The sequence below is a fragment of the Delphinapterus leucas genome, chromosome 9 (assembly GCF_059928025.1).
Source record: "Delphinapterus leucas isolate spDelLeu-1000000601 "Yukka" chromosome 9, BTC_Dleu_Yukka2, whole genome shotgun sequence".
Classification (NCBI taxonomy): Eukaryota; Metazoa; Chordata; class Mammalia; order Artiodactyla; family Monodontidae; genus Delphinapterus; species Delphinapterus leucas.
In genome coordinates this window covers 48,726,646-48,749,370 of record NC_143137.1, presented here as the reverse complement: position 1 = coordinate 48,749,370, position 22,725 = coordinate 48,726,646, and the positions used below count along the sequence as shown (strand labels likewise).

Sequence of the window (22,725 nt, the reverse complement as noted above, 5' to 3'; positions counted from 1 at the left end):
TCAGAAATCAAACCCGCGCCCGCTTGCCGCCCGCCCTCGAACAGTCCTCCTGGCTAGACTCTCTGTAGCAACTTGTGAGACTTGGTTAATCTTTAACCGTCCCAAAGGAAGTCTCCTTAAATCCTAGGCTTCCCTGCCCACTCCTTCCCTGCCCCCAGGAGAGTCCTTGTTCACCTCTGTGTGTCTATCAACCTAGGCAATCATCTCAGGGGTCCGTCCCATTCCCCTTTGAGTTTGATTTCCCCAGTCGCGTAAGTTAGACAAACACACAAATAAACAGAGCGGGGCTATGGGGTCTGGGGCCTCTCTCCAAATTCCATCCTCTCTGCTGCTCTGATCCTGCCTGAGTGGCTAGGGAGAGAGTGGGGATGGGGGGGGGCGGTGGGCAACAAAAGGCTCTGGCCTTTCGCCCTGCTCCTCAAGGTTATGGGTGATGTCCAAATTTAAGGCAGAAGTTCAAAGGCAGGAAACAAAGAGGAAATCAGTATCTTTCTTTCCCCAAAGGGAAAAGGCAGCCTCAACCGGGAGCTGGGGAGAAAAGAAAGTGCTCTTAGAGACTCCTAAGACTCTGCTCTGTCTTTGTACCCAGACCAGTCTCCCTCTTGCTGCAGGGCTCCCCAGGGCACCCTAGAGTGTTTCCACTTCAGGCCTCCTAGTCTTGAGGTAAGTGAGTCCAGCCTGGGATCAGACCCACTGGCCACCTCAAGCCCCAGGGCTTTCTCCCAGGGCTGGGGTCAGTTTGAGAGGATGAAGCCCCGTATTCCAGGCCCTGAGATACCCCATTCCTGGGACCCCACTTCCCCATGTGAGGGAAGCCAAGGACCTGGCCATTCACCTTGGCTTCCTAAGTTTGGCTTCTAATGGAATTAAATCCTAAGTCACCTCCCCACCTGCTCAGGGGCCTAGTAACTTGCCCCTTTCCTAAGGGGGAGTGGTGTTGGGGACGGGGGGCAGACATTTGGCAGTAAAAGGCAAGCGGGGAGAGGAATGTCACACCAGGACCCAATACTCAAGTTTCCATAGTCTTTATTTTCCTTGTGCCCTGTCACCTGTATACATGCTGCGACATACGCAGTGGGTGAGAATGGAGGACAGGCCAATACTCCTGTTACAAACAGAGCCACCAGACGCTTCTTAACACAGGGGGACAGAGGAGATTTAATGGAAGGGTGCCTGCCTTTCTCAGCTGAGGTCCCCAGACCCTGGAGGGCCGAACAACCTCAGAGCATCTCCCTAACACTTTTCAAATATGCAAGAAATTAAAAAGACCATTCCCGACACACTTTCTATTCCCTCCAATACCCCAAAGGCAATCAACTAATGGCAAAAAATATATATATATTCTCAAACAAAATAGGTTATAGTTCCTTTATTTACAAGTCTTTTGAACACCATCCCTGTATGAAGCGTACATTCAAATATTTTTAGCAGTGAGTAAGTTTAACCATGGAACACTGTAAACAGAGCCTTTAAATATTTTCTTCATCTTTTCTCCCCCTCTACATTGCATCTTTTAAAATTTGCTTTGGTTCTTTCAGGGAAATATATATATATATATATATAATATAATATTTATCTTTTAAAATAATTCCAAATCACTCTCGAGCTCTTGGAAGGTCGCTGGAAGCTTCCAAGCTCAGTTCTGGGGTGACGAAGGGCAGAGCGCAGCGTGGGAACTGGGTGCTTGGGGGGGCTCAAGCCCCTCATAGCTGGGGACCGCTGGCCAGGCCTGCTGCTCTGCTGCTCCGCCGCTCCGCTGAGCAAATCCAAGCTTGATTTAAGTGTGCTGTAGACTTTGCCAAGCTGCCGCACTCCACAGGCATTTCCTGCAGGGATCTGGGGGCCAGCGGCCTGGGTGCAGCCTCTCGGCTTTTTGATGTCTTCCACCTCAGGGAATGGTCTGCTCTGTCACTAGGCTTTAGGCCAGAGTGGCAGGCCAGGACGAACACCCTAATCGTAGGAAAAACTAGGTGAGCTGCAGAAGTCGACTGCTGGAAGCTCAGGCCTGGGACAGTGTGGTGAGTGGCTAGGAGCGGGTGGAGATGCCCCTAATGCCACCTGGAATAGTAGATTATTTTTCCCTCAAGGATCAGCAGCCCTCTCCCACCTCACAGCGTCCTCTTAGTCCAGTCATCTTTCACATTGGCTTTGGAAAGGAGCCCCAATCCGGACGTCTAGGAATCCTCCCCCTTCCTTCTGCTCCTGTTCCCAAACTGAATTGGGTTTGGAGATCTTGACGCAGGGGTCCTGGAAGTGGACAGGCTCCATGTGGAGGGTCCCTGGTCGGGGTCATTCTCCAGGGGGTCTGGAGGGGGCCCAGTCCCTGATGGAGACCACACCCAACCCGAAGCTCTGCAGTCTCCAAGGGTGAACCACCAGGGGCCCCAAACCATTCATTCTCATTGACGCACAGCTCTCCAAATCCAATGATTGTTAGAAATCTTAACCACCGATGCCCAGGAGCGTCCCGAGCGGCCTCCTTCCAGGCTGTCTCCGTGTAGCCTCCCCTCTCTTGCACATCGCATTTCTTCAAAAGTCACCGCGTGCCGTGACCTTGTCAAGGTCAAAATCTGCATATAATCTCATGTGTATGAAGCCCCCCACCCAGTTCCAGTTGGCTGGAGCCTTAGAGGAGCGGGTTGGCCGAGTAGTACTGTAAACGGTCTCTGTTAATTTTTTTTTCCTTCATTCTCCTGTTCTGAAACCAGATTTTGACTTGACGGTCAGTGAGGTTGAGCATTCGAGACAGCTGCAGGCGCTTCTCTTTGTTGATGTACACACTGAAGAAGAACTCCCGCTCCAGCTCCCGGATCTGGTACTTGGTGTAGGGGCAGCGCTTTTTTCGGGTTCGTTGGCCACCTGTGAAGGGAGAAAGAGGCAGGGAGAGAGCCAGGTGTGACAGCTGCAGTCCATCCCAGAGCCCCAAGTGGAGGAAAAGGGCTGGCCGCAGGGACTGGAGGCCCTGCCCAAGCCCCATCAAGGTCCCCCCAGGTCCCTGCCTCAGGCTCCTACTGCCGGCTGGGCAGAGGCTGCCGGCGGAGGCTCAGCTCCAGATAAAAGCCAGCTCCCTAGATAGGCCCCCAGGGAAGCTGCTTACTCTGCCCCAGAGCAGAAAGGAGGGCTCCTCACTGCAACAGGCGAGTTTGCGCCGCTGAAACCGCTTTCAAAGCAGCGAGCGGGGTCGCCGGCTGTCTACAGCCTGGCCAGACTAAACAAACAGCCGCCCGCCCGCGGACATTTCACCTTCCAGCACCTGGGCGGCCGGTTCCCGAGGCAGTAAAGGCGGCCCCAGCCCCAGTCTTTCCCGGCTGCGGCGGGACTCGGCCCTCGTTAACATATGGGGCAGCTGCCGGGTCTTCGTCTGCCTGAGTCCTGGCCATCAGCTCCTGCCTCCCCGGCCAGCCTCCTGGCTTCCGCGAGGTGGGGAGGTGGCAGCGGAAGCCCCCTACCCTAGGCCTTTCCTGAACACCAAGGCCACACAGCCATCCTGGTGCCCCCCGGCAGAGCAGGGGTGCTATTCCGATAGGGTGGAGGAACGAGGGGTTTCCCAGAGCTGCGGGCAGGCTCGACTTGCTCCCCTTTCAATAAAACTCCACCAGAAGTAAAGAAAAAAACCCGCTTTTGACAGATTGAATAACAACTGTAACACGCAGTCGGACAGAAGGCGGCACGTAGTTGCCACCGCGCCACAGGAAAATGGCTTCCTTTGGACAAAAAGGCCAACTTTGGGTTAGTTTGTTTCTTTTAATGTATTACTCGAGCTAAGCGGGCTATTTTATCTGTTAAACACGTTCCTAGTGCCATCGTTAAACAGCGATGTCTTTGAATCCCGGCCGGGACTGGAATCCCGGCGCAACACATGGCTTTTATAAAAATCTCCGGATTACCTCGCTATCAAAGGCTCCGGAGCCCTTGCAAGGGGGAATTTACAGGCGCCCACCTCCGGCTCCCCAGCCCCGACCTGGTCCCGAGAGGGGTCGAGCTGCTGGGCTTGGGAGCCGAGAAGGGAAAAAAGGGGAAAAGGCAGTTGTGTGGGGTTTTTTGTTTGTTTTGTTTTGTTTTGTTTTTTTGCAGGCATGCCTCGGCCGGTGGGTATTTCACGGCCAATTTCAGCACTCGCCACGTGATCCCGCCTTTTATAACAAAGTTTTGTTGGGGGAAACCTAAAGGCCCTTCATAAACCTTATATGCTTATAAAACAGCATATAAAAATTTAACAGCGGTGCTGCGCTAGATTTCCAACTCCCCTTTCATAAAGCGCAGGGCGCTGCCTTTATACGTACTGGAGCCGCCGGCCTTGTCCTCAGTGTGGCCGGAAGACGACTCGGGGCTGCTGCTGCTCTCGGGGCGCCGCCGCCGCTCCTTTTCCTCCGCCGCCGCCTCCCGGCAGCCGCCGGCGCCGCTGTCCGAACTTGAAGTTGCCGGCGTGCCCGTGGCCGCTGCCGCCGCCGCCGCCGCCGCGGAGGTCGCCGCGGCTGCCGGGGGCCCCTTCTCGGCGCTCTTGTCCCCAGGGTAGTCGGAGGAGGCGAGGTTTTCCGGGGTGCCGTAGGCCGTCTCGAAAAACTGGTCGAAAGCCTGTGGCAGGACGCCGTTTCGGCCCACGGTGCTATAGAAATTGGACGAGACGGCGGGGGTGGGGTGGTGGTAGACGTTGGCCGAGCTCTTGGCCAGCACGTCGCCAGGCACGCCGGCCGCGCTGGGCGCCTGCAGGCAGTCTCTGTGCACGAGCTCCTCCGCGGAGTAGCAGTGGGCCAGATTGCCGCGGGGGTGCCATTTAGTGGCGGGCTCAATGGCGTATTCTCTGAAGGTCACTTCGCGCACGGGTTGGACCTGGGGCAGGTTGGAAGAGTAGGAGTATGTCATTGGGCGCGAAGACGGGGTCTGGGGCAGAAAAGAAGGGAGGCTGGAGAAATCTGGACCCGAGACGTAGTAAGTACAACTTGGCAAATACATGTTAGAGGAGCAGGGACCACGCTCATCAAAATCCATCATTGGGCTACCTTGGGCTTTCCGCAGTAGCCGAGCTTAACATGATTCTCCACTGCAGCTGCCTCTTTGAAGCGGATCCGTGAAGTAGAAATTTGGAGACGTAAGCTGACGTGGAAATCTATCCCCATCCTTAGCAGGGAGGTGCTGGTCATGTGACCCGATGTTGAAATTGACAAGCTGCTAGCTAGTCCGGACCTTTCCCCCCCCTTTCCTTTCCTTTCTTCCACCCCCCCCCCCCCGCCCCCAGCTTCCTTTCTTTGTAGCCACCTCAGGGGAAGCAACAGATCGTCACTCGGTGTTCTCGCCGAAAGCACGTAATCGCCGGTGTAACTCATGTTGGCTGGGGGGGCCTCCCGGCGCGCGGCGAGGCTGGGTGCTACCCCGTGCCAATTGCTTGTGCTCAGCTGCACGGTCCTGGCCCTCGAGTGCGCCGAGGGCGGTGAGAGAGCTCAACTCCTGCCACCTACCACTCCCCGGGTGAGGGAAGCCACAGGCTGGGGGTGGCCGGGTGGGAGCTCGTCGCTGCGTGGCCCGTGCGTGGTCTTGGAATCTATTCGCCTGGAGGCTCGCGTTCGCACCTCCTTCTTCGCTGTCCCCCTCCCACAGGCTTGCTTTGGGAACCACCTCTGCCTCCGACTTTGGCCGGACCCCCTTCGGGACAGGGTTTGCAGCCGTGGATGTGCCTGCCTCGTGGCTCGCCCGATTTGCACGGTGACTTGATTACACGCTCGCATTCATGGTCACTTCCGAAGCGCTTTAGTGCCTTCCGTCCCTAAACCGCCAACAACCTGGGCGGCTTCCCCCGCGGTTTGTCAGGGATCCGCAGGTCCCGGAAAGCCCTTCGTCTCACCCGGGATCCACCTCCCTTTCATTCTCCCTGCCGGCCTCCTCACCCCACGCCCTGCCCTTGGAGAAACCCGCTCCTCCTCGCTGTCTGCCGGGGTTCGGAGTGACACCGCAGAGCCAGAGGCGTGGGAGCTGCGCCGCTGCGCACTGGTCCGCCCGCCCCCCTGCCTGGTCTTCTGGAGCTGAGGACTCGGGGAACCATGGAATTGAGGCGAGCCTTGGGCTGCCTTAGAGGCGCTGACATCCAAGGAGACTTCTCCTGGGTATGCTGCACCTTCCGGGAGCCCACAGCTGAGCTCCAGAGCTGTAGGGAGAGTGGGGGCAGTGAGCAGGGGGCGAGGGCCAGGGAGCCGTGGCTGAGAAAGGGGTAACACGCCACCTTTCCTCTGCAAAGCTTGAGAGCCAGGGATGTGCAGGGCAGAAACTCAGAAGGCTCGGCGCCTTTCCGGCTACTCATCCCACAGAAGGGACACAATGCCAAAGAAAAGAGACGTCTTTCTGAACCTCCCAGCACCTTGGGTGAAAAGAACGCTTTGAAAAGGCTAGGTTTGAGCTAAAGAGAGAGACAGAGGCCATAGCAGCTAGTATGAGTCTAGCTTTCTTGGGAAGAGGAAAGAAAAAAAAATGAGATGGTGAAAAATGCTTGCCATCCTGCAGGACTGAATGAACAATGTTTGGGAGAAGCAGAAGAGAAGGGCATAGAGCAGCCAGGCAGGGCCAGGCACTGGGAGGGGGGTCCAGCTCTGAGGCCTCCCCACACCTATCTTCTTGGAAGGAACTGTATGTCGCTGAAGAAAAGTTGAAAAATGAAAAAGAATAACCTTTTCCCTTTCCCCATCCAGGAAATAGCCGAAGGTATTTATATATCTCGGGGAGATTTAGAGTATAACCTCTAAGATCTTTGGTATTTAAGTGTCAACATCGATTTATTTATTTATTGCTGAGCTAACTGTAACTGACACAATAACAAAATCTAATCGTGTATTGCACTGCAAAAGAAATATCCTCATTATGTATTTTCTCTAAATGATGGCCCACCATTGCATTTGAATACTCGCTGTAAATATCAATAATATCGAGTAATTACTCTGTAGTGGAGTACACTAATTTATTAGCATTTATGTTTATGTGGCTCCAACCCCCCCCCCTTTACAGGGTTGCGTATCACAAATCAAACTACTCCGACACATTGGTTTAATGAACGCTTTATTCAGGATTTGCTGCAAGAAGTTCCACGCCCCTTGAATCCCTGAGAGCTGAACTTGAAATTATTTGTGCATCTCCAGCTTGACATATTTGGGCACTGTGGCTTGTGCAGAGGGCAGTATCGGTGTGAGTGAAAAGGTCTGGTGGGAAGGAAGGTCATTGGGAAGGGCAGCTTGAGACCTCCTAAAGCTGGGAGTCACAGTTACAGGATTGCCCTGCAGCGAAAAAACTTCCATTTCCAGCGGAGACCAACAAGGCAAAATATTTATTTCTCCACAGCATCTTTCTTGAAGACTGAATATACAAGGGAGGAGAGGTTTGCGAACAGCAGTATTTAATTCATCCCCTGGCTGATTTTGGCTCTCTCAAACTCTCTCCCAGCAGCCCACCCAGTCCCCGCCACCCCGACCCTCGGACAAAAGGAATGCTTGAGGGGTTTCAGTGACTTTGCCATAACAAAGGCGCCACCATTGCGGGGCTTGCCCTGCCCCTGGGTGAAGGCAAACAAATTCTTGCACTTGTATTAGGGCTTTTAAGACTATAATTGAACCCGGGGGCGTCTAGGAGAACCAAAAACTGTCCTAGACAGACCTGGGGTTTTATAGCAGTGTTGGCAGTCAACTTCAGCCTGTGCCTGAGCAGACCGGCTGCAGTGGCCCTCCAGCGGGGGACACCAGGCTACCTACCCTAGCTGCACGCAGCCCCTCTCCCCATTAGATCGGTTTTCCCCTTGGTGCCAGGGAGAGGGGGGTCACCACAGAAAGGTTGGTATAGGGATATGTGCCGTTCCGTAGAACTAGTGCCTCCCATGTTCTTGAGAGCCAAGCCAAGAGGGTGCTGGTCAGTCTGGATCCCATGGGTGTCTGCAGGAGACAAAGGCGAATTCCCGAGGAAAGGCTGGGGCAGGGCAAGGCGCTCTAGGAGCGGCTGGAAGGGCAATTCGGCTGAACCAAAGCGGGGTGCCGGGAGGGTCTTGCAGCCTGGAAGGGGGTGAGTGGGGGCGTTGCTGTGAAGATGGATGAGGATAAAGGCTCTTGATGCCAGAAGGGAAACCGCCTGGAGCGGTGAATGCTTTTAGTTCCCCGGCAGGGACGGGAGGGGGATGCTCTGATCCCCAGTGCTGCGCACTCTTTCCAGCTTTGCCAGCTTCTGCCCCCCTTGCCTGGAATATACTGGCGGTGTGAATGTTTTTTGGGGGGGCTATTCGGAGGTAGGTGCAGCTCTGAGGATCAGACCAAATCTTAGGGAGGCAGAGCTTCGGGTCCTTGATTTTGACTTTGCTCTGAGCCTAATTGACTCTTCCGCTTTGCAGGAGGCCCAACAGCCAAGCTGAGCCCACCCGGCTCAAGAGAATACCCGACGGCGGCGGGGGGGGCGGCTAAGGCTGCCCTGGAAGGCCAAGTGCGAGTTGCATTTTTGAAGAGTCCAAGATGGGCATGGCTGTGACATTGGCCCTGGAGACTGGTTTTCCATGAGTTGTTCTTTCTCAGGAGCTCCACGGTGTGAGGCCATCTCCAGAAAAGTCTTCAGCGTGTATTTCCTTTTATCGTCAACCCGGAGCCCCATGGCAGCTAATGCAAGAGGCCAAAAATGTTTTGGAGGAAGAAAAACAAAGGCAGGAAGTGGCGGCGGCTTGACGGTGCGTGTGTGTCTGCGGAGAAGGGAGGGAGCCATTTCAATCTCTTCTTGTTTTTCCAAACTTCAGGGTCCAGGCAGCCCTCGCAGGGCCGACCCGTTGCTCCCCGCGCAGCATTTGGAGATGGCCACCCGGAGAGGAGAAGGCTGGCGCCGGAGCCAGCCTTGTCAGGCGGAAACGGCTAACGAGGCGATTTGCTCAGCAAAGCAGACCAAGCCTTTCCAAACTTCATTTGATTTGGCCCTAAAAGTGGGGGGTTGGGGGATTCGGAAACACCTCCCGGACCCTCCTTGGCGGGCGGGCTGAGTGCTCCGTAGCGGGGATTCGGGAGCCCTGCACTCCACGCGCCTTCCCAGGCGGGATATGGGAATAAAGTGTGTCCAGATGCCTCTGCCCAGCACTGCCGCCTCCCCTTCTTCTTGCAGCCGAGGGGTCTGGGCAGCAGCCGGAGGGTGCCTGCTGGCAGTGCCCGGGCTGGGTACCCTTGGCACGGTTAGTGTGCACCGGTGTTGTCGTGCTGGGGGCGTTTCCAGCAGAGTCATTCAAGGGATGTGAGCAGAAAGGACCATCACTTGATAGGCAGCCTAACACCCGCTCACTCTGAGGGAGGATAGAGCTGGGGGGCAGGGAGTGCCTCCACGCTCCGGGGTTTCCAACCCCAACTGGCCATGCTGCTAGGCTGCCCTCTTCTCTCTTCGGGGCCGGCTTGGCCTCTGGCAGCGGCTCATTGTCCCGGAATCTGAGAACCTGAAGTCCCCGTGCCACTTGCAGCCCTGTGACTGCTCAGTGCATAACCCTTAGTGTGAATGCCAACATCAGGCTGTCCGCTCACTCTGTTTTCTCCCTAGCCATCCGTCTCCATCTCCCTGCGGCTCCTGCTTGCCGGTCTCCTGCCTCTTTCCAGCTGAGTCTCCCCTTCTGCGGCCTCCCGCCTCTTCCGATACCTCCCCTAAGCTGAGCAAGAGCTGAGGTGCCACTGGAGGGCACTCAGTTCGGAAAGCACAGAGAAAGGAGGCTGGTTAAGTTCTTGACTCTCCCCCAATTCAGGCCTCCACCAGGGGTCTGAACTGGACCTCTCACTTCCTTCTTCTGAATACTCCATTCCAGGTTCTTTTTCTCTCCCTCTCTGATCAACACTCCCTCCTTCTCTTCTTAGGACTCAGCTCCTGCTTTTGTGGGCCTGGCAACCTTGCATGGCAGCCGGCCTGGGAGGGGTAAGGCCCACCTGACAAACCAAAATTCACTCCCAAAGATCAACAGTTGTGTATCTGTGGACCACATAGCGCACCAAATTTTTTGCTTTTTCTTGCTGGTCTGAGCCCCTACCTTCCTCTGTCCCTAAATGCCACACCTGTTTCTAGAAAGCTATACAAAAGACCATTTCAACCCCCGCGATCGTACTGCACACAGGTGCAAGAGCCAGCTGGAGGACGCAGGGTGGAAACGGCTATCAAGCCCTTCACGGGGCTGGAGGCCAGGCCGCCACTTGGGGGCTTTCTCTTTCCAAGTGGGAGATATCCTGGAGGTACATCTGTCCTCCATGGTAAGCCTGGGAGGTGGGTTGTCTGGGAAGTTCGGGAGATCTCCTAGAATTTGTTCTTAGGAAATGGTCTATTGGCAGATCATGGCCAACTAATCACATTTCCAGGCACCGTCTAGAGGAGGCACTGAGGCTTCAATGAAGTATCAGGAGACCCCCTTCTATCACTACTAGGTGGAGGCAGGGGTTAATTTATCTCCTTGGCTTGGAGAGGCACCTGTCCCACCCACAAGCTCCTCCTCCCTTCCCTAAAGCAGGGGAACAGGTAATGCCTTGAACTTGACCTTATGGTTGGTTCTTATCTGACTCACAGGTTCAATCTCCAAGGTCCCTAAAGATCTGAAGAAGTCCACATCCTTCCACTGGCCACTGAGGGCTGGGGCACAGGGTTTAGCAGAGGGTCTCAGACACCCAAGCAATCTGGTTATTATTTAGTTTCGTGTGTCCCAAAGTGATGGGAGAAAGAGGGTTACTTCCTTTGAGAAGAACTATTTTTATTTTTATTGTCGTGGACTCATTAAAGATTTTTTTCCCCTACTGAGTGGGAACAGATGGGGGTGGGGGTTGAAGGGCAAAGCCCTGGTTCCCAGTGTCTGCCTTCCATCCTCCCCGCAACTTCGGCCCAAACGGGGCTTGGGTTGCCCCAGCCAAGTGTATCCGTAAGAAACAGGACAAAAGACGGCAGCCCAACCAGAAGGCCATTTCTGGTCCTCGGGGTCTTGGTCCGCACGGCTGTGGCTAACAGGAAGCTCCCATACCCCAAGCTTCAGCTGCCACCTAGGGCAGTTCCCCAGGCTCCTCCGGTTCTACTCAGCCTCGATCCATGGCTCACACTCCAGGCTGGAGAAGAGCGAGCCCCTGCCTAGTCAAACCCTGCCCTTAGGAGTCTCCCCTATGTGCCCTGATAGGCAGTTCTGTGATGGTACCTGTCCACCGACAATCTTTCTACCTACTGTCCCCTCAAGACTCCACCCATGCAGCCCTAGGGATAAAGCTCAGCTTTCCTGCATTCTGTTAAAAAAAAAAAAGATGAAATCATTTGCAGGGTCTCTTTGATTCACCTGGAGCAATAAACTCGGCGGCAGAGCAGGTTTAAGCGATTGACCACTAGGCCGGATGCGGTGACCTGCTGCAAGCAGGCTATGGGCAGAGGTAAGGGGCCCCGACCCCTCCACAGCACAGTAAGGGGGTTCTTGGGGTCTGAGAGTCAGGGATTTTTACCTTTGGCAGAATGCACCTCACTTCTTGGCCCATATTTTAGGCAGGAGAAGAAGAGCATCAAAGTTCTCACCAAAGGCCTGCCATGCACTGAGGGCGCGGACCTGGACTCTGGGACCTCAATAGAAGGTCCCAGCAGGTTCCTTGCTTCCTTATTCTATTCCATGTCCAGCTGGCCCGGCTGCCCCTGCCAGGTCCCTTGTTTCTACCGGAGCTCACGACTCGGATCCAGCCGCGCGTCCGCTCTCCTGAGCTTGAAGGCGTTGCCTCTCACCCCGGCTAAGCTTCCGCGGGCTCAGCTCTTCCGGGACTCGACGGGGACATAGCCTGGGCCACCCCTGGCTGCGGGAGCTCCTCTTCAATACGGCTAGGGGCGAAGGAGTTGGTAACCAAGAAAGAACTACCGTCAGTCCACGATCCCAGGGTATCAGAACCAGCTTGCAGCCGGCCAGTTGTGTGTCCTGCGCCTTCCCGCGGCGACCGGCCCTGGCCATGGAGACAGCCATGGCGCGGAGGACTTGACCTTTACGGCACGAGAGGAGGGCGCTCTCTGAGATGCCGGGAGGGGGGGTTCTGCTCTTTCCAACCTCTCCCACCCAATAGCAGCCGGGACAACGCATGCCGCTCACCCCCATTCCCCCCTCCATTTTGTGCAGTGTCCGCAGACCCGCAGCCGGAACAAAGCTCCCAGCAGTGGTGTCACCGTCGCCTTTGCGAGCTCTTGTCCCTAACTCCCCTGGGCCAAAAGCCTCAGAGCTTAAGCCCCGCGATCTAAGTCCCCCCCGCCCCCCACCGCGCCCTCTTTTTTCACTTAACCCTCAGCCAGGGCCAGGGTACTACTCTGGGTGCCGGGCCCCCGTCTGTGCCAACTTCCCGTGCGCCGGGTCCTGGCCTCGGGCTGCGGGCGGCGCCGGGCCTACAGCCGAGCCTAGCGTGGCCGAGGCGCGGGATGAAGCGAGGCCGAATCTGCTTTCCGGCCCGGGCGGAGACCCGGGACTGCGCGGTGCGCCCGGATGCGGCCGCACGGGTCCGCAACGTGGCCGTGCGTGCCCCGTTCGCTCTCCGCTCCCTCGGAGCTCACCCCACCCGTCAGGCCAGGGCTCAGAAAGCGGAAGTATTTGGTAGAGAAAAACACGGTTTCTTTTCAGCCCGATTCAGAACCCCTTTTAGAGAAAATGCTCCTGTCAAGTTTTATTTCCCGTTGCAAACCACCTTCCACGCTGCCAAGAATTAAGACCGGGAGAGATTAAATACCCGATTATTCTCATGGGGTGGGAGGGGCGGGGCGGAGAAGGGGCACCCGCACAAAACATTCGTTTGACTCGTCTTGTCCTCATCAAATAACGCCTAGAGAGACCCGCGAAGGCCCGCGCGGGCGGCGGTGACGTCAGCCTGCAGCGGCGGGGCGAGACGCGGCGCGGTGGCCGGCCCTCCGGAGTCCGCCCGGCGCGGGCCTAGGGCGTCGGGGCCTTGACCTCTGCCTAATGTCCTGCTGCACGCCCTCTCCGGCCCACAAGCCGTCCGAGCGAGGCCGGCTCTCTAAGGCTTTGAGCCTCCATTTTGAGGAGAGAGTTCATACCGACGCGCGGAGGATTTCGAGCCTCCTCGGCCCCCGAGGGGCGCGGCATCGGGTGGCTCCCCAGGTCCGCGGCGGTACTTCTCCCGCGCGTCCCCGTCCCTGCACCTGGGGGAGGCCCCGCGCCGCTGCGCGACCGCCCGGAAAGGTTCGCACATCTCCGAGGCCCCGTTGTGAAGACTGCTGCCGGGTGGATCCAGCTCTTCGGCGGCGCGACGGAGCCAGGCAGAAATGAAATCAACTGTGGCGAGGCCTTGGCTGCTTCCACGGAGGACTTTTCTGTGCCAGCGTCTTTTTCCTTCCCTTGAAAATCAAATTAAAAATAGCAAACACCTTTCAGGCATTCGTCGGCGCTAGGCAGATGCGCTAGGATTGAAGCAGCCGATCAGAAAGTGGGTATTTTCATAAAGAATGAAGCCGGCTGTTATTGACCCGGCGGCCTGGCGGGTGAAAACTTAATTATTGTGTGCGTGTCCTAAAACTGAGGCATAAATCTCCCCAGGCCTCTTGGATAACGTTACATCTTTGCTTATGAAAAATGGGATGTGAGCAACTCGCTGCACATTTCTCTGATTCTCCAGGTCTTGGGCTGCTGACACGCATTCGGTCAACTTTAAAGGAATGAGCATAAATCAGCAAGCCCCTAGCGTCTCCTCCATAGAGGTTCGCAAATCCGGAAGGGCGCCTCTGAACCCCCTGGGTCTGGAGCTTAACAGTCCCGGGCAGGCTCCGTCTCCCCTCCGAAAGAAACTCGGGAATTCGCAGAGAGGAAACGAGTAGCCGCATCTTCACCAAACCCTCCAAACACACTCAGCAGAGTGGGATCCGCACATGTGTTAACATTCGGTGAACTGTGTCAGTAGCTACCCGCACACACGTGTATCGTCCTCAGCTGAATTTCGCTGCCTCGTGAATTTCAAGAAAATATCTCAATTAGGTTGAATTTTTAAAAAGAATAATTTTCTCCCCCTTTCTTTAAAAAGTTGTTTTCTGTTTTCAAAAAAAACAACAACAACTTAAATGGATGGCTTAAGCTCTGTATCAGGCATAAATAGTTGTGAAATGCAAAGTGGCGTTTTACAATCATCCACTTAAAATACCTCAATAAATTTGACAGTATTAAGAGCAGATGGAAAAAGTAGATTTTTTAAAGTCCCATATTTACAATTTTTAAAAAATGGTCACATGACAGGCCATTACAGGATTAAAAATCATTGCTAATTTAATAGACGGAAACGGTGTCTAGTTGTTTCCATATTACAATTTCTTATTCTGAAAGTGTGTCCCTTTTAGGAAAAAAAAAATACTTGAATCAGCTATTCAACAACACTATCCCAGTGTTTGGTGTTATTATTCCTACATCGTGGCTGGCATCCTCCTGGATGTCTTTTTTCTAAAGGTTCAGATTAATTGCTATTTGGGTATTGGGGAGCCATCATAATCCATGCTTACTTCAGGTTATCTGGTAGATCCATGGGAATTTTAAGTAAGAGGTAAGATCAACATTATCAACATCTGTTTCAGAACAGGCAGAAGAAAGCTCTGAAATATCTTCTGTCATTAGTTTCAAAAGCTGAAGGGAGGAAAAAAAAGAAAACTACTACTTTACCCAGAGTTCCTGCAGTGGCGATGGCTTGTGAAAGGGGTGGTATTCCGACTGTAGAGCTGCTGTTGGCCTCCTTCCTAGGCCTGAAGCTCAGAATATTTCTTACATCTAAAGAAAAATATCCCCCAGTCAACAGAAGAGTCCCCTTTGGAGCTGTTCATAAACACACAGTTTGATCCAGCTTTGAGAGGGATTTTCCACCACTTTAAACACTTTGGGAGAAAGCTGTTATTTTGGCTTGATGGCAGCTCATTTAGAAACGGAGTGCTGTGGAACAAGATGTGGGGAGGTTGATCTGAAGCATCATTTTCATTTGCTCCCACAAGTGGAGTGAAAATCCTCGGGACAGCAAAATTTGATTGCACTTCACAAGACCATTCCATGCGTACATTTCAAGACCATGCTGTTTTTGAGACAGCTTTAGAGATTCTTTCTGTAATTCTCCATCAATAAAGGAGTTTTAAGTCTTCAGGTTGGAGAGGTTTCCGTCAGCCAGGTTTGGAACCAACCAATATTATCTTCCATAAAATGATGAATACGTTTACTCGGTTCACAATTACTTGCCTCTAACATAAAGATAAAATTAACCTCATCTTGAAATTCTGCACCCTAAGGATCCTGGTTCCACCAACATTTCAATACATATTTGCGTAGCATGTTTCTGACAAAACACATCACCTTATGTTTATATTAAACATATAAACATACATATGTGTTAGTTACGACTCTAAACACATCTGATGTATTGTTTGGGGTCAATAAGTAGTAGAGATGATTGTTATTACCAGTATAGTTTTGATGGTGGTTGTTAATATTAAATGTATGTATTTCTTCCATAAATCAAATGGCAGCTTAGAAAACATCAGTATAAGATTGCACACCACCCAGGCGCAGCACTCAACTCTGAGCTATCCAGGATAACTCTCCTTCTGCATCTGTATTATGGTCATTTTGTAGATATGAGATCTTTAAGCTCTCCATACTGACCTCTTAAGAGGTGAGTTTCTTTGAATTTCTGAAATGTAACTCTAGAGCTCTAGAGTTAGAAAGGCATCTGAAACTTTTTATTTACCGTATAGATTCCCCTATAGCTCTAATTAGGATGGTAGACCACCTTGGAGGGTGAGGGCCAATAAAGAATGGTTATTTAAGAACACCTCTTAGACTGTAACAAAAATGTACAGCTTAAAAGCAGATCTGCAGAAATCCGATGCAGAGCAAGCCACTGTGAATACAAATCAAACTTGGCCATTAAAGAAAAGGAGCAAAACTTCATCAGGTACATTTTGTACCTGAACTCTTGAAATCACCTTAAATTATATCATCCTGGGTCATCAGTAATTAATGATACTATATCTGTACAGATTCTACAAATACATATACAAGCACACACAAGCACTGATATGCAAATGCATACACGTATACACATATGATATATATTCACATATATACAGGCACATGTATAACTTACATATATTCAAATTTGCTCCATCTGGAGCCAAAGAAATGAGTACTAAATCTCTAAAACAAGGAGTCAAGGAAGTAAGACTTTTGATTCCCTTGAAGCTGAAGAATTACAAGGAAGCTTGTCAACGCGAGGTGGCGCCCTTGATCTACTAATCCAGCCGAGGCCAATTCATGAGCTGTCAAAAGTCAAGGTCACAAATTGTCTTTTTTCATCAAGGTCAAGGTTTAAGGCCTTTCCTAGTCCTGTCATTTCAACAAATATCAAAACCTGCCCTCTCAGACACATGCAGACCCAACAGCAGACTTTAAAATACGACAGCCTGGGCATCGCTGATACTAAACAACTGGTTTTCATTTTCCACAGGGAGCCTGGGAATTTATATTATCTCTTCCTCCTTTCTTTTCTCTCCCTTTTAGAATACCTGACATTTTAACCTTCTTGAAGCACTTATCTAAATTTTTAGGATTTTAGTTGTGAGGGATTTCTCCTTTTGCTTGAAAAATTTGTAGCCAAAAATCAAAACAAAACTGAATAATAATAGAAAAGAATGGTCCTTGGTTTGTATAGGACAAACCTGCTCCTTTTCTTTCTGTGCAGTGCATGTTTAGCATAGGAAAATAACGAGTATTTCCTTCAGATTTTAATGGCAGTGACTATTTTATTAACATAATTAATACCACTATATCAACTATCTACAGGTCTAAGTTGTTTCTTTTTTACTATCATTTTTAGTAGAAATATTTGAAAAGCAGGTGCACAAATACATTTTCACAGTGTGCTGAATGTCTTTATTTACAAGATAGCATCTCATAGTGAATATGAACAAGATGAATGTGCTGGTTGAAATAACTGCTTGATTAAAGATGTGCTGTGAAGATGAATCCCTAAACTTTCTAATGCAGTCTCATAACACAATAGACAAGGAAAAAATACTAATCCCTTAATAGATCAAAATATAGAAAGTAAACATCTAACTGTCACAGGGGAATGGATTTCCATTCTGACTTTTCTAAAAAATAAAAAAGGAAAATTATTTCTCCAGCAATATGTTTATTAAGTATTGGGAAATATCAATTTAAATGAAAAATTGTGTTCAAACCAAAGGCCACCATGTTAGGGTAGGACCCCTCAGGAGATCTGACACAAAGTGAATTCTGTGAATTATCTGATGCTTTAAATATTTTTTAAAGCTATCAAATCCTTTGAAAAGTAGATTATATTGGGGCGGAAAATATTGTCCAAATGCCACAAAAAATCTTGTCATAAGCAAGTAAAAATTATTATCAGAAGGACATTCCCAACCTGGGGTTCCCCTGTAGCCTCAAAGGCTCACTCAGCTGGTTGTATTTACTACCAAGACAAATGATCCTCGGAAGAGCTTTCTCTCCCTTTGCCCCTTCATAGTAAATAGTCCAAGATCATTATTTCAGTACCTTCTTCTCCTTTCCTTTCTAAATCTATACATGACATGTTTTGCAGAATATACAACAATGGTAGGACTTTCACTAAGATTTACCTGAGCAGTCACTTAACATGCAAAGGGGACTGTGATGGTGACCCAAGGACAAGCATACGTTTACAACAGCCTCTTGCATTTGTAACCAACTTTCGGATTATTATCATATAACATAGTGTCCTAAAATATAACGGTCACATAAATACTTACAAGATTTCAGTAAATGTGTAACTTATCTGAAATTGCGTACTTCGGGGTTGATGTTTGACTCTAGAGTTTTTCATTTAATGGTCTGGTGGGGTTGGCGGGAGAACTGGCAGGCTTTACCATTTCTTAAAGTAAAGTTTTAAAAGAGTTGTAGATTCCACAGGAGAAAAAGATCCCCCTTAGGAAAGCAAAATGCCAGTATCTCTCTTTCTCTTTCCCATTCTTCAATTATTATTAGCATTATAATCATTATCTGGACAAAGCAACGAGTTCTGAAGCATTTCTTCAAGTTGCCCTCTAGCTCCACTTTTAATCCATTAACTAGTGGTCTTCAGTTTGTTGATAACTTTTTTCTCTTTGACCCTCCTGTTCTGGAACCAGATTGTAACCTGCCGCTCGGAGAGATTCGTGGTGGCTGATATCCGCCTCCGTTTGTCCTTGGTAATGAATTTGTTTGTAGCGTATTCCCGTTCGAGTTCTTTTAATTGCACCTTGGTGTAAGGGACGCGCTTCTTTCTCCCCCTCCTGTAGGAGCTGGCGTCTGAGGGATGAGAGACCACATCTGGAAAATAGGGAAGGCAAGTTACAGAAGGGTCAGATCCAGGCCAGGACACAAGCAACAGCTCTATCTGAGACACCGCCTTGCAGTGCCCGGCTGCCCTTTGCCATGCTGTACAATCCAGCCTTTCTGCCAAAATCTGGAGGGCCAGTGGGGAGGGTGGTTAGCTCTGCACTGAAATGAAATCGCCCAGGGATCCAATGACCACCCCAGCCCAGGCCACTCTGCCCACACAGCAGCGGGCTTTGCTTGATCTCCTGGCCCAAACGTTAGCACCAGGCTCAGGGGACAACACTTCTACGCCCAGATCCCTCGCTGTATCCCCAAAGCCCCAACACTTGATGTTTCTACACTGAAGGATTTTTGAGAGAACGAATACGGGCAATTTGGTGAACCATTTCCAGGTCAATTTCCCATCCTTACTTAAGTCGATGTCAAGGGCTGGCGAGGGCGGGGCGCAGAGGGAGAAGGAAGCCAGCTAGGGTCCCCACAAGCTTCTTCTCAGCTATCCCTCACCCAGGGAGAGCCAGGACCAGCCCAACTCAAGAGCAGTGCGGGCAGGGCAGGCCAGCCGGGATCGGGCTCCCAGGGGTGCAGCATCACTAGGACAGGCCAGGGAGAGAGCAGAGGGGCACGAGGGTGACCCAGGAGCGAGCGGAGGAGAAGCTGGAGCAGAACCGGAGGACCGGGGCTGAGAAAGGGGCGCCATTTACCGGGCAGAGTGGACTTCCAGAGGTGGGGAGGCTGTGCCTGCTCTTTGGGGCAGTACATTTGGCCGTTCCAGCCGTTGGGCAGCGCCCAGGGCTGGTAGCTTTCCATGGGAAGACCCAGGGGCTCGTGGCGCGACTCTCCGGGGCCCCCGAGGCCGGGCACCACCGGCATATCCAGGTAGCCAGGCACGGGCTGATGGTGGTGGTAAGGCCCGGGCGCATAGCCCTGGTGGTAGAAGGCGAACTCCTTAGCGCGTGAGCTGAACTCCTCGGCCGCGGGGCCAGCGGTGTCCATGTACTTGTCCGCGAAGGCAGCGGCGGCGGCCGAGGCTGGCTGCGCGCACGACTTGATGGCGTTGGGGTGCGGGCCCATGCGGGCGCAAGGGTAGTAGCCGCTGCCGAAATAGCCGTAGGGCAGCGCTGCGGGCCCCGACGAGCTCTGTGCCGCCGCCGAGCAGGGACTGCACTGCTTGGCGGCCTCGGCGCCCGCTGGGCCCGCGGGGCCCGGTCCTCCCGAGGACGACGCCGCAGCCGCCGCTGCTGCAGCTGCGGCGGCGGCGGCAGCGGCTGCGGCGGCCGACGGGGGCGCCTCCCCGGGCGCGCTGCTGTAGGCGGCCGCGGCGCCGGGCGCCAGGGGCGCCGGGTGCGCCATCAGGTTGCGGCACTGGTTGGCTGCGGCCGCCGCGGCCGCCGCAGCCGCCGCCGCCACCGAAAAGTTGCCCCCCGCGGCCGCAGCCGCCGGGTGGGGGAAGCCCCCGCCCCCGGCCCCAGCCGCAGCCGCCGCTGCCGCCGCCGCCGCCGCCGCCGCCGCCCCTTCCATGTTCTTGTTGAGCTCGTCGGCCACCAGGCCGCCGCCGTTGTCGTAGAGAAACATGACGGTGGGCTCGATCCAGCGGGGGTGGAGGAGCACGGAGGCTGTCATAGCACGAGCCGCATGGAGAAGACCCCAGTGGCGCTGTTTTAAAAAGCCCCCAAGAAGTGAAGAGCGCGCGGCGCGGGGCCGGGGCCAGAGCGAGGGGGGCGGATCGCGCCCCGCGGGGTCGCGCCAGGCGGCCGCCCATTGGCCCGGGCCCCCCCCCCTTCCCGCTCCGCCCATGGCGTATGCAAAGCGGGCGGCTCCAACCCGGGCTCTGCTCTGTACACCCGCTGTCCCTGCCGCCGCCCGCGAGGTCCCCAGCGCCAGCGCCCGCCGCGCGGCCGCGCACCATTCACCCAAGGGAGAGGCGGGGGGTGCGGAAGGGTAGGGGCGGAGGACAGGGCGGGCGGGACCGGGAGGGAAGAGCGACCTCCTCGCAGCTCCCCTTCCCTTCCCCTCTCCCAGTGAGGCTCGGAGCAGCGTAAGGCGGGGAGGGTATGGGGCGAGATGTTGGGTTGCGACCTGAGGCGGTGGGAACAGGTCAGGTAAATCTGCGGACGGCTGGGGACGGTAAAGTAGCGAGGCGTAGACCAGGCTGGGTGTTTCTTGGGGCCTCCGGCGCTGTTTTCTTTCCAGGTATCCGCGCCTCTTTCTGCAGCGAGACACCAGCACGGACACTCGCTCTTTCGGCTTCGACAGCGTCGCGATTTGGCTCTCTTTCCGGGGGAACCGTGGCGGGGCGTTTGTGGATGCGCCTGGCTTATAGGTCCCAGGACATCCCACTGGAAAACTTGGACTACATATAGAAGCTTCCTCCCCTTCTTTGTCCACAGTGTTGGTGGGCAATCTCCTACACTCGTATTTAGGCCCATATGCTCAGAACGACCCATCACACCCACACGGACAGACGCGCACACACACAAACCCAAGCGTGCTCTGATCACACACTCACACTTTTATATACAGACTGTTCCTCACTCAGTCCCAGTAACAACTCTTCCTCCTCCAGAGACTTTGAGATGGAGAGAGCGATCTTTGTGCACCGTTATTCAGTGCTCCCACATCTCCAGCCAGGCTGGCCTGTCTTGGAAGGTTAAGAGGAACAGGCCCCAGCTGGGTACTGAGCTGGGACTCGAGCCCCCCTTCTGGGGCTTTAATGAGGCTTCACAGAGCCTGGGCCGGAGCTGACTCTCCAGGCACCTGGGCACTCTATTGCACTCCGTTTGGGGACAGGAGAAAGGGACTCTTTGGGGCCACTTCACACCTCCACCCCCCCCTAAGTAGGACTGGGGAGAGCACTGTCTCTAGCCTGCAGCGGGTGCCCGGTCCTCCTCTGGCCATGAACCAGCTCGAGAAGCTTTTTTTCCTCTGTGCCTGGGAAATGCGACCCTTTCCTGAGAGCACAGTGGGGTGTTGGTGCTGGAAGAGGCAAGCAGCTGCCATATTTTGGAGAGGGATTCTGGGGGTCCTGTCGCTTTCGGTCACATACTTTCACCTCCGATTGTGGATGCTGTGAGCTGGTCAGATGCCCGGAAAGGGAACATGCATTCAAAGTGAACATGAGTGCATTCCACCAGAGCATCAGAGTTTGGAAGAGTGCTGGACTCCCTTCCATCCCGGGCAGACTGGTGAGCAGCCAGGCTTGGACCTGTCTCCTGTCTCAGCTTGCAGACTCAGCCCTCAGATCAGGGCACTGCGAATATCCCCACCCCTTACCCCCGCCCTGGTCTGCTCTCTAAATTTCCTGGTCTTCCCAAAGTGTCCGGACCAACGAGGCTGGGCTCCGGCTTTTATCCACCCTAATCCCAGGTTTTCCCGGACCAATGTAAGTGTTGCCCAATAAATCCTTCCATGACCCGCCCCCCCCCACCGCCATACACATACCCAGTGTGCCCTTTCCCTCCTGCCTTTTTAGTAGCTCCGGGTAAATATTGATTTGCCCCCAGTTTACCTCCTCCCTGACTGACCGTTTGCAGACTAAAGAACCAGCCTCTGTAGGGACCTGATTTTTGTGTTACTTTCCGGCCCGTTCGCCCCCCCTTCCTTCCTCCAAGTGGCATTGTAAAACTCATGATGACAAAGAGACAGGGTAGGGTTTGAGGCCCCAGTTCCTGAGGACTTAAGGGCTGTTTTACATACAGGTCAGACACGGCTGGAGGCCAAGGTCAAGTTGAAAGTTGCAGTCTAGCCATCTTGAGAACTGCCATGCAAGCCTGGAGACCCAGGCAGCTCCTAAAGGCCCACTGCCCACCTCCCCTCACTCTTGATTCCCTTTTCCTTTAGAATTCCTCCTGTTTCTGGCTCTGTTTGGTTACCCAGCAATTTTTGCTGCCTTTGTGGAGTTTTTGGGGCGGTGTTTACAGACTCTTCTTCTCTGCCTCCGCCCTGCTCTTGGCCCAGGCTTCGTTCCTCTTCTGTTTTCCAGCCAGACCCGGAAAAACGAAAACACAGCTCGGGGAGCCCCCACCAGCCAGCGCCTGTGCCAGCTCACCTCTGGTCATGGTGCAGCTGCCTCCCGGTGCACACCGCAGCCAAGGCCAGCTCCACATTCCTCCCTCACTCTCCCCACTTCACCGGAGACCGAGCCCTGCGTGCAGAGGAAGGGCCCCAGCTCCACAGACTGCCAGAGCCAGCTAGGTCCCTCCTCACCAAAAATGGTGAGACAAGATTTCATCTTGTCTGCTGAGGAGCCCCAAGAAGGTTTGTCTGGGAGGGACGGCACTGGGGGGAAGGCTTTGGATTGCATCTCGAATTAAGCTTTGCTTCCTAAACTCGGTAACCCCGCAAAGGAAGGGCTTCAGGCCTGAATTATTTATTGAGCTTTGTGGTGGATCTTTCGTGATCAAGTTATT

At 53.4% G+C, this 22,725-nt stretch overlaps 2 protein-coding genes across 2 annotated transcripts; both read right to left on the bottom strand.

Annotated features, from left to right (window-relative positions):
- Positions 1 to 1,014: 1,014 nt before the first annotated feature.
- Positions 1,015 to 5,195, bottom strand: HOXA11 (homeobox A11). Its single transcript, XM_022589894.3, has 2 exons — positions 4,284 to 5,195; positions 1,015 to 2,859 (listed from the first exon to the last, which is right to left on the bottom strand). Exons 1-2 carry the CDS (start codon positions 4,990 to 4,992, stop codon positions 2,627 to 2,629), a joined length of 942 nt encoding a protein of 313 aa, XP_022445602.1. The 5' UTR covers positions 4,993 to 5,195; the 3' UTR covers positions 1,015 to 2,626.
- Positions 5,196 to 16,030: 10,835 nt separating this feature from the next.
- On the bottom strand, positions 16,031 to 20,241 carry HOXA13 (homeobox A13). The gene is made up of 2 exons (XM_022589881.2): positions 19,021 to 20,241; positions 16,031 to 18,310 (listed from the first exon to the last, which is right to left on the bottom strand). Exons 1-2 carry the CDS (start codon positions 20,111 to 20,113, stop codon positions 18,066 to 18,068), a joined length of 1,338 nt encoding a protein of 445 aa, XP_022445589.2. The 5' UTR covers positions 20,114 to 20,241; the 3' UTR covers positions 16,031 to 18,065.
- Positions 20,242 to 22,725: the final 2,484 nt, after the last annotated feature.

Excerpts from the sequence above, each read along its gene's own strand:
- HOXA11 (XM_022589894.3), bottom strand. The coding sequence starts at position 4,992 with ATGATGGATTTTGATGAGCGTGGTCCCTGCTCCTCTAACATGTATTTG. Across the intron at positions 2,860-4,283 it reads GGACAAGGCCGGCGGCTCCA|GTGGCCAACGAACCCGAAAA; the intron begins GTACGTATAAAG and ends CTCCCTTCACAG.
- HOXA13 (XM_022589881.2), bottom strand. The coding sequence starts at position 20,113 with ATGGGCGGAGCGGGAAGGGGGGGGGGCCCGGGCCAATGGGCGGCCGCC. Across the intron at positions 18,311-19,020 it reads CTGGAAGTCCACTCTGCCCG|ATGTGGTCTCTCATCCCTCA; the intron begins GTAAATGGCGCC and ends CCTATTTTCCAG.